Source organism: Hordeum vulgare, chromosome 7H, assembly GCF_904849725.1.
Source record: "Hordeum vulgare subsp. vulgare chromosome 7H, MorexV3_pseudomolecules_assembly, whole genome shotgun sequence".
NCBI classification, from domain to species: Eukaryota; Viridiplantae; Streptophyta; class Magnoliopsida; order Poales; family Poaceae; genus Hordeum; species Hordeum vulgare.
Genome location: NC_058524.1, coordinates 471,214,059 through 471,224,541, shown reverse-complemented (window position 1 = coordinate 471,224,541; position 10,483 = coordinate 471,214,059). Strand labels below are relative to the sequence as shown.

The window sequence follows — 10,483 nt, the reverse complement described above, 5'->3', positions numbered from 1 at the left end:
ATCTTTGAAGGATAAGGCGTTGACATGGTATAGGCTATGTGATGATACTGGATCATGGAGCTACAATCGGTTGAAGTTGGAATTTCATCAAAAGTTCTATCCCATGCATTTAGTACATCGTGATCGGAACTTTATTTATAACTTTTTGCCTCGTGACAGGGAACACTACATGGAATATGCTAATACACGACGCTATATTTTCGTCGCTACATCGTCACGATTTTTAGTTTACGACGATCTCACGACGAAAAACCAAACGTCAAAAACGGAGCGTCACAAATGAACAGCAGCGATGTTTTGATGAAAATCGTCGTAACCTTTACGACAATTCCTGGATCGTCGTAACCTTTACGACGATCTTAAATCGTCGTTGGCAATCCAACCCAGTCCTACGTGGCACTCCTACGTGGCAATATTACGACGAAATCAAAACATCATGGTTGAAATCAGCCCAACCCATTTCAATTGATCACATGGGCTCGTTTTATTTTTTGGGGCTTTTCTTATTGGGCTTCTTTTTGGGCCTTGGCCTATTTACAACCACTTTAGTAAAAAAAATCATTTTTTTATCATTCTTATTTGGGCCCTGGCCTTTTCATGCCCAAATAAATTTGATCCACTTTTAGTTTTGGCCTTTTTTCATTTTTGAATTCAGCAACTTTTTGTTCCAGAATTTGTATTCATTTCTATTTGTTGGGCCTTTTCAACCCAATTATTTGTCCAGTATTAAATCCAACACTATTTCATATTCAAATCAAGAAAACTCCATGTCGAATTAAAATCATCCATCATATAACATCACAAAATACATATCCCAAGTTTACATAACACAATAAATCATCTCATGAATACATTTTTTACACAGGAATATTGCAACAATGAACAAAATTGCACAATAGAACAATGACACATATGCTACTGTCCCAATAGTACAATGGACTTCATTCCGCTCTCCTATTAGGCATGCTCGAGATGCGATAGGATTCTGAGAGATTGCCTCTTCGGGCTGACCAAGGTACGTCAGCCTTGATAAGAGCAGGAGGGGGGGCAGCCTGAGATTTGGAGAACAAAATAAGGAGGGATAGAAAAATCTGGCGACATCATATATAAAGACTGAGCAGCAACAAACCTTGAACATTTGAAAAATGTAATTGAGGGCCTGAAGAATGTAATGGTATCATAGAATTGGGAAAAATCTGGCGACATCATATATAAAGACTGAGCAGCAATAAACCTTGAGCAGTACATCAGCACTGGGTAGTGGCTACAGCTGCAGAGATAACAAATCGTCAAGGACATCAAAATCGATGGCTTCATTTCCTTGATGTACAAATGCTACAAGACTAACTTCCAAGAATAGCATTCCAGAATCGGTAAATAGTGCAAGCACATCAATTCAATGAAAAATGCTCTATGAATAAATTACATTCAAGCAATAAATTAACTCTTATACAGGAGTAAGAGAAACAGAAAATATACTACATGAGCAGCGTTACTAACTAATCGATGCACAAGTCAAAATTCACATGCATAAGAGGAGGGGTTGTTCATGCAGTTGTCCCTTGGATCAGTACTGTTACTCAACACTTACACCTGAGATCTTGATGTAATTACTAGGTCAATTACCAGGCCAACTATGCACTCCAAACAATATGAATCCAGCAATGCACTCACAACAATCTTTTTTTTTTGCGGGTGACACTCAAAACTATCTGAATCCAATAACAGGCAAATTGATGCTCCCAAAACAATCTGAATCCAATACCAGGCTATTGTGTAGTTGTTCACAGTTCTGCTTATAGTTAATTACCAGCTTCGATCAAAGACGCTCATTCAATTGCAAAACTGAAACACCAAAATGTAAAACGTATGTACTCAAAACGAAGCTATCTGATGAGAAGTCAACCTAACTTGTGCCCAATCATTCTACTTCCCATTCAAACACTAATAAGGAAGCATACAGAAGTTACCCTGTTTCCTAAGACTAAGGCCTGCTCAGTTCACACAAAAACTACACTCAGTCAAAGCAGAGCCAGCCACATAATTCATCTCGACAAACGCATCCTCGCAAGCGAGGAAGAAGAGTGCGTATATGGGACAAATGCACAAACAAACACGACAAGGATTTATTTCCTTTATTTATTTGCAGATCGAGGACAACACCGTGACTTACAAACTCAGAGTCGCTAACACAAACATATCTCCTTCCAATCATGTGTTCCTTTGAATCAACCACCCAAAATTCTCATGCTTTCGGAATCCTCTGTTTTGCACATGCAACCATGTAATATTTCTGTGCAACAAAATTACCTTGTGCCATGGATGAGCCTTAATTTGTGGGAACTTGAACTCTGTGTAGTTCGGATTCATGCACTTGATCTCTTCCCTTGTTGGAGTACCCAAGACCTGCAAGGCACTATGACTGAACATGTCATTGTACAGAATACAGGTCGCAGGAGAAAACAGTTTAATATGTCATACAAGAATTTACCATGATAATCTCAACCAGCTGATCAACTCCACTTTCCCCAGGAAAAATAGGCTGCATGGATGAATATTATGAGAACAATCTAGAGAGTAAAAGATACAAGACTATATGCATGAACAAAACATGTCTGAGAAGAAGCTCTGCCATGACACAGCCTGCGGACCACAAATCAATGGCAATGGTATACTCAGTTGCACCAAAGATGAGTTCTGGTGCCCGGTAGTACCTGGAGCATATGTAGGAGATATTTGGTTCTCCCTTGACCTGCATATATTCAAGACATTACATCAAAACAATTTAGAAATCACCAGGTCTGGGTAAGGTTACTGGCATAAGCGCACACCCTTTCTTATTCATATTATCAAGAAAGTTTAGGTTGTTTGTTTCAAAATCAGCAGGACTCGTGCATTTAAATTTCAAAACCTAATATAGAAGATAACTTACCAGGACCTTTGCACTTCCAAAATCACATATTTTGAGCTTGTGCGTATGTGGATTAACCTACAATGGAAAGTTTACTGGGTTAGTAAAAATGTATTAGTTGTTCTTCAAATTTGATTAGTAATTGTTCTTTGGTTAACAAACTAAATTTTGTGATCACATGCATTATAACAAACTAAATTTTGTGACACTGCTACTCGATTTAAAGTTTACTGTACCTGTTATAGAATTCGCATGCATTATAACAAACTAAATTTTGTGATCACAGATTTTTTTTCTTCTTCGTAACAATGGGAAAGTGTTATTTTTTAAAAGTACCATCGAAGAATTTTTCGAACAACATAGAGTCGAGCTAAAGTAGGAAACAGGTAGGTCGGCACTAGCAATATATGGTTGCGGTTCGTTGCAAAGTGATGTATAGGTGACGCAGCCTGTATGATTTGTGAAATAGGGAAAACTGCTCTGTTTCTGAAATAGGGAAAATCACTTTGTTTTCCGGACATAGTACTTCCAAATAAAAAAATGAAGATCTTTATGGAAGAAAACTATGGACACATCAAGCTTAGAGAAGTATGGTTGTATGATACAGTACTTACTAACTCAGTTAATTCCCGTACTCGATATCTACTGACTGCTGCTACGAAGAACAGAACAAATCTCAGTGCTCACCTGAATTAGGTTCTTGTAGACCAGACTCCTCATTTGGTATAAAAAATCACTAGAAAGTAGTGCATTCGGCAAGACTTCTCCCTCCCTCCCTCCCTCGTCTCTAGTTAGCACTTAGCAGCATCTATATGACTACATTACCTAGCACTTAGCAGCATCTACATGGCCACATTACCAGTTTATACCAAACTAAAGATTGAAAGCTTTTAACTGTTTAAAGGAAGGCATTTGGGCATCTAATAGTTAGCCTGCTCCCACACGTAGACATGAAATTGGAAACAACCAGTCAACATAAATACCAATGTAATTGTACTGCCTCTAACCACAAAACCACACCTACCAATGTTGCCACTTCCTCTATCTCTCACACAGACAGATGTAGAAGAAGAACCGGAGGAGACAACACATAATTTTGTCGGCGACGAACGCCATCACGGGCATTGGTACGCCCTAATCTTTTCTGTTTCAGCTAACTCACTACCAGCACCGTGGCTCGGCCATAGACCGGCGTGCTTCACAACTACTTCCTCCGTTCCAAAATATAAGACCTTTTAGGGATTTCACTAGGAGACTACATACAGAGCAAAATGAGTGAATCTATACTCTAAAATATGTCTATGTACATCCGTATATAGTTTATAGTGCAATCTCTAAAAGGTCTTATATTTAGGAACGGAGGGAGTAGTACACAGGGGCTTTTTATACCCAGGCTAGTACAGACGCACGCACACCACTAAGCCGGTCACTAATAGCACTACCGGCTCACCACGCACACACGACCTGGCTCCATGTAGCTAACAACCAGCTAACTACATGCACGTCCGTATCCAGTTGCTGCATGCACGCACTAACTGCTAACTACATCCATGCCATGCACGAACAGGCCATGACTCATGCCAATGGCCATTGCCGTACGAGCCGGACCCAAAGTGCACACATCTGACGGAAAACAAACTCCAAGTCACGATTACATGTAACAGGCTACAGGAGCTGCTTGCGCTCGGCGTCCGAAATGTGTGCTCCGACAGCTCCACTATGGGGACCTTGCCAGTGAGTGATGATGGCAACGGCATATGGTGCTCCACTATCACCCCATCCACCTTCACGTGCACTACCCTATCTAGCTCCTACTTATCTGGAGTAAGCACACACAAACAGAAAGTTCCTGACGGGTTCAATCACACCGCAAGAGAACAGAAAGCAGTCAAACCGGCGGAGAAACTAACTACTAGTAGCGGTGGCGTAGGTCTCGACGAGGTCGTCGATGCAGTCCATGGCCAGCCACCATGGCGCGTCGCTCAGGTCACCGTGGCCCACATTTCGCACCTCGCTCCGCCACGCCTGCAGCTCGCTGTCGGCCGCGACGGCGCGGTCCTCGTCGGCGTAGTATATCACGCAGTAGTCGGTGACCCATTTCTTGATCGCGGTCCAGATCTTCATCCCGTCCACCGCATACGGGTAGTCCTTTATCAGCAGCTCCAGCTCCTCATGCTTCTTCGTGTCGCCTCTCGCCACGCCTCTGCGTACGTATAGATGCAGCAAGCATTTCATATTCTAATAATGAAAAAGGTAGTGCATTGTAGGATTAACTTTGCCAGCATTTTACTCGGTACGTCTTGATGGGTTCGAGATCTACGCACCCCCCCCCACCATAGGATCGATCTACGCCGCCGGCGAGTGGAGCGCGGACCAGTAGGTATGACCTCCGATAAATAACCATGTGTGGGGGGTGCACGTCTCACCTTCGGAGATAGCGGTCTGGATCTCGGCGCACTTGAGGACGACGTTGTGGTCGTTGAGGCCCTCCTCCTCCTCGATGAGGTACTCGCTGGCGCCGTACTTGCCGCCGCCGGCGGAGGCCTCGCCTCCCTCGACGCGCGGCTCGGTGGTGACCTTGACCTTGGATACGAGCACCCACTGCAGCACCTCGAAGGCGATGCCGACCACCGCCGCCATCGGCACCACCACCATTGTGGAGGCTTCACGAGGGCAGTTCCGCAAGCATCCACCATCGATGTGAATTAGGGGGGTCTCTGGTGCGTTGGGGAGAGAGGATATCGTGCGTTGAAGGAAAGAAAGAAAGGGAGGCGGGGGTGTAGAAGGAAAAACGCCAAGGTGAGGGCAGATGGAAGTTAGGGTTCGGTCGTGGATGGATGGATGGATGTGTGCCATGTCATCAATCCATGGCACAAACATCTCCACCAATGAGAATAAAGCTTATGTAAATGTGTTTATCTTTTTTTGTTTCTCTTATTTGTTTTTACCTATGTGAAGAATCTATCAAATATTAGTTACAAAAGTGAACCGCAACAATTCTAAAAAATAATCGACCTATTTTATGTACAAGTTGACCAAATGATTCCCTCTTAACAGCTCTTTGTCCACCTCTCGTCCATTTTTTGAGTGTAAAGCTTGACCAAATGATCTCATATTGTGCACAAGGGTGCGTATAAGAATGGAAAACAATGTTGCAAAATAAACTTTTCATTTTCTTTGGATGGAAAATTCATTTTCCATTTTCTGAGTGCTCAAAATGGTTGGGTCCAAAAAGCTTTGATCCACCTCTCGTGAAAAAGACAAATTTTCGTTAAATCAGCTGGAAGCGGGTCAAATTTGAACTGCAACTGCCTCAACGTTTTCTCTTTATTTTTTCCCAAAAATCCTTTTTAGGTACACAAGTATCTACTTAATCAGAGAAACACCAAATAATTTCCAAGATTCAATCACTAGGTACGAACGGTCATACCCGCCGTTTTGACCGCATTTCGAAATGGCCATGAAAATTCAAAAAAAATGGAAAACCTTTGCATTGTGTCATTATATGTGACAAAGTTACCAGGAAAATAATAAACTTGTAATACGACAATTATTTTTAAAAAGTGTTCTTAGAAATGGGCTATCATGTGTGAAGATTCATGGCTTTCAAGCCAAATGATCAATCTTATGGCCACATCCATGACATAGTTTTCTCAAATGATCTAATATTATGTACAAGGGTGCGTATTGGAATGGCAAACAACGTTGATTAAAGAAGTTTTCATTTTCCTTCTATGTAAAAATCATTTTCAATTTTTCTAGTGTCCAAAATTGAGTTTTTTTATGAAGGACCTACCATATATTTATTTCAAAATTGTACCAAATCATTTTTATAAAATACTAGGACACGTTTAATTTACAATTAACAAAATGGTGGGGTGTTAAAAGCTTTTATCCACCTCTCGTGAAAAAGACAAATTTTCATCGAATCAGCTGAAAACGGGTCAAAATTGAACTGCAGATGCCTCATAGTTTGCTTTATATTTTTCCCAAAAATAATTTATAGGTACAAAAGTATCTATTTAATCATAGAAATATCAAAAGTTTTTCCAAGATTCAACCACTAGCTAGGAACGGTCATACCCGCCGTTTTGACCGCATTTTGAAATGGCCATGAAAAATTCAAAAAAATCAAAAAAATGGAAAACCTTTGCATTGTGTCATTGTATGTGACAAATTTACCAGGGAAAATAATAAAATTGTAATACGACAATTATTTTTAAAAAGTGTTCTCAGAAATGGGCTACCATGTGTGAAGATTCATGGTTTTCAAGCCAAATGATCAATCTTTTGGCCACATTCATTGCATAGTTTGTTCAAATGATCTAATCTTATGCACAAGCGTGCATATTCGAATGATAAACAACGTTGATTAAGGAAGTTTTCATTTTCCTTATATGTAAAAATCATTTTCCATTTTTCCAGTGTCCAAAATGAGTTTTTTTGTGAAGGACCTATCATATATTTGTTTCAAAATTATACCAAATCATTTTTCTAAAATACTAGGACACTTTTAATTTACAATTGACAAAATGGTTGGGTGTTAAACGCTTTTATCCACCTCTCGTGAAAAAGACAAAATTTCATCGAATCAGTTGGAAGCGGGTCAAATTTGAACTGCGGCTGCATTATAGTTTGATATTTATTTTCCTCAAAAATCATTTATAGGTACATAAAAATCTATTTAATCATAAATATATGGTGTGGTGTCTTGACGTCGAGGTTTGAAAGGTGGTCGAGGGCCCCAACTCTAGAGCGCGTAAACTTGCATGCCAGCCACGTGGTCACCGCCTGACCATTGTCTTGCCACACGCTCGGGGTGGAATAGGCATGTCTGGTAGGTTGGAAAATCCCTCTATAGGTGTTAGGAATAAGAATACAATAGAAGAATCTCATGAGGAGATCGAACTGAGCTCAAACATGAAATAGCAGCCAAGTGTTTGATTAGCGATGCGGGAAATGCACATAGACAATGGGCCTAAATTTTGGATGAGGATGATCATCTACTAAGGACACTCTTTTGGCAAATTTTTAGCTCAAATGGATGAACCTAGGTGACACTTGCTTTGCAAAGTACCACACTATGAAAAAATATGGATGTTGAAGCTGAGATCAAATGAATGAATGTATTGAGGTGAAATTTGGTGTATGATGCTAATTTAGGCATATGAAGGCAGTGTAATTTTTTTATACCATTTGGACATGCCAAAGTGACACTTCCTTCACAATGTGTTAATCTAGAAAGAAAATGGTAACTGAAACTGGGCTCACATACATGATTGGATTGAGCTGAAATTTGGAGGAGGATGATAACTCGAGCAAATTAAGGCACTGTAATAATTTCATAAATTTTGGATAAACAAAAATTGTACTTCCTTCACAATGCTCTCTACTGAACAGAATATTAGGAAAAATATTGACGTAAACTGGCAGAGTTAAATGAGCTAAAATTTGGTGGAGTTATGTTATATGGTAAGTTTTATTCCGTGGTAAATTTTCATCAACTATAAAGCAATATAAAATGTAGTTGCTTCACAAACTGAAAATATTACTGGAAACAAAGATTGGATGCTGAGCTGACATGGATTGTTACATGTGGCTGAAATTTTGTGGAGAGCTACGGTTTTGGCATATAGAGGATGTAGAAAAAATTCAAATCATCAGGATATTCCTAGCTAGTACTTCCTTCACAAAGCTGTCAGCTGAACACAAACTTTGGAAATTTGCTGAGAAAGATTTACTAGGCAAATGATTATGAAAGTTTTCACGAGGCAAAGATTTGGATAGGAAACAGTTCCCAACAATTTTGAGGGCAATCAAAAAAATCGAAATAGCACTTCCTTCACAAAGTGCTATTCTGAACTGAATAGGAAAACGAATATTGCTGAATTATTTTTGAACCATGGAAGGAAGGGTTTTCACATATTTGAGTAATATATAGTCCAAAATATTTATGAGAATCTTTCGAGAATTTTTGGAATGACAGAATAGTAGGTTTGCTTCACAAACTAGGCGGGTTTGGCACGTGACATAGAATGGGCCCACGAGTGACATGTCAACATAGTTAAAACATGTTACGACATTTTTATAATCGTCGTAAAAGTTATGACGATCTCAACTTATGCGGTTACGACGTTTTTGACTCACATCGTCGTAATTTATATGTAGATTTGATCCCCTCAAACGGTTTACGACAATCTCGGATGAAATCGTCATAGATTTATGACGAATTCATCAACGACGTCTTAAAAACGTCATGTATGAGCATATTTCTTGTAGTGGAAAGCATAGCTCAAGCTTGGGGGAGGCTTAAATCAATGCTATATTCATGCCCCAATCATGAGCTCTCGAGAGAAATCATCACTCTAAACTTTTGTGCTCGGCTTTCTCATGAAGATTGTACCATGCTTGACACTTCTTGTGCCGGTTCTTTTATGAAGAAGGATACTGATCACAAGTGGAATTTATTAAAGAGAATCAAAGGCAACTTTGAAGATTGGGAGCTGGAGGAAGGTAAGGAGTCAGGTATGAATTTCCAGTTTGATTGCGTTAAATCTTTTGTTGAGACAAACACTTCTAGAGATTTTAGCGCTAAGTATGGACTTGACTCTGAGATAGTAGCTTCTCTATGTGAATCTTTTGTTGCTCATGTTGATCTACCCAAAGAGAAGTGGTTTAAATATCATCCTCCTGTAGAAAGCAACATAGCCAAAACCAATCTAGTTGAGGAGAAAGTCATTGATTTTAGTGATCCTGTTGTTCCTTGTGCTTACACTAAGAAACCACCATACCCTGCTAGGATAAAGGATTATTCTAAAGCTCCAACTGTGATACGTAGTGGTTACATTAGACCACTTGCACCCCCTGAGGAAATTAGAGTTGAACCTAGTGTTGCTATTATCAAAGATCTCTTAGCCGAAGACATAGATGGGCATGTTATCAAATTATGTGAGGACTCTGCTAGAATAGCTAAACCTCACGCGAAAGACAAGCACGGACCTGTAGTTGGCCTTCCCGTTGTTTCTGTTAAGATAAGAGATCACTCTTACCATGGTTTATGTGATATGGGACCTAATGTTAGTGCAATAACCCGTTCTCTATATGATGAAATCAAAGATGAGATTGCACCTGCTGAGATAGAACCCATTGATGTCACCATCACGCTAGCTAATAGAGACACTACCTGACCTCTAGGAATTGTGAGAGACGTAGAAGTCCTGTGTGGTAAGACGAAGTATCCTACTGATTTCCTCGTCCTTGGTACTGCACAAGATAGCTTTTGTCCCATCATATTTGGTAGACCCTTTCTCAACACTATCAATGCTCACACTCATTGCATTAAGCAGACTGTCATAGTAAGTTTCGAGGGTGTGTCTCATGAATTTAACTTCTCCAAGTTTGGAAGACAACCCCATGAAAGAGAGTCGTCTAGTAGGGATGAAATCATTGCTCTTGCCTCTATTGCCGTACCTCCTACGGATCCTTTAGAGAAATGTCTGCTTGAGCATGAAAATGATATGCATATGGAGGAGAGAGATGAGATAGATAGAATTGTCTTAGAACAATGTCATA

At 40.0% G+C, this 10,483-nt stretch overlaps 1 protein-coding gene across 1 annotated transcript; it reads right to left on the bottom strand.

The window, feature by feature from the left end:
• Nucleotides 1–1,264: 1,264 nt before the first annotated feature.
• LOC123409107 (glycogen synthase kinase-3 homolog MsK-3-like) lies at nt 1,265–4,668 on the bottom strand. The gene is made up of 6 exons (XM_045102090.1): nt 4,567–4,668; nt 2,933–2,989; nt 2,612–2,752; nt 2,492–2,542; nt 2,311–2,406; nt 1,265–1,270 (listed from the first exon to the last, which is right to left on the bottom strand). The coding sequence occupies exons 1-6, from the start codon at nt 4,666–4,668 to the stop codon at nt 1,265–1,267; spliced, it is 453 nt and encodes a 150-aa protein (XP_044958025.1).
• Nucleotides 4,669–10,483: the final 5,815 nt, after the last annotated feature.

Bases quoted from the DNA above. Each gene is read 5' to 3' on its own strand.
- LOC123409107 (XM_045102090.1), bottom strand. From the start codon at position 4,668: ATGCCGTTGCCATCATCACTCACTGGCAAGGTCCCCATAGTGGAGCTG. The intron at 2,990-4,566 runs GTAATCGTGACT...TTTCCATTGTAG, and splicing joins GCTCCTGTAGCCTGTTACAT to GTTAATCCACATACGCACAA. The intron at 2,543-2,611 runs GTTTTGTTCATG...TCATCCATGCAG, and splicing joins CAGAGCTTCTTCTCAGACAT to CCTATTTTTCCTGGGGAAAG.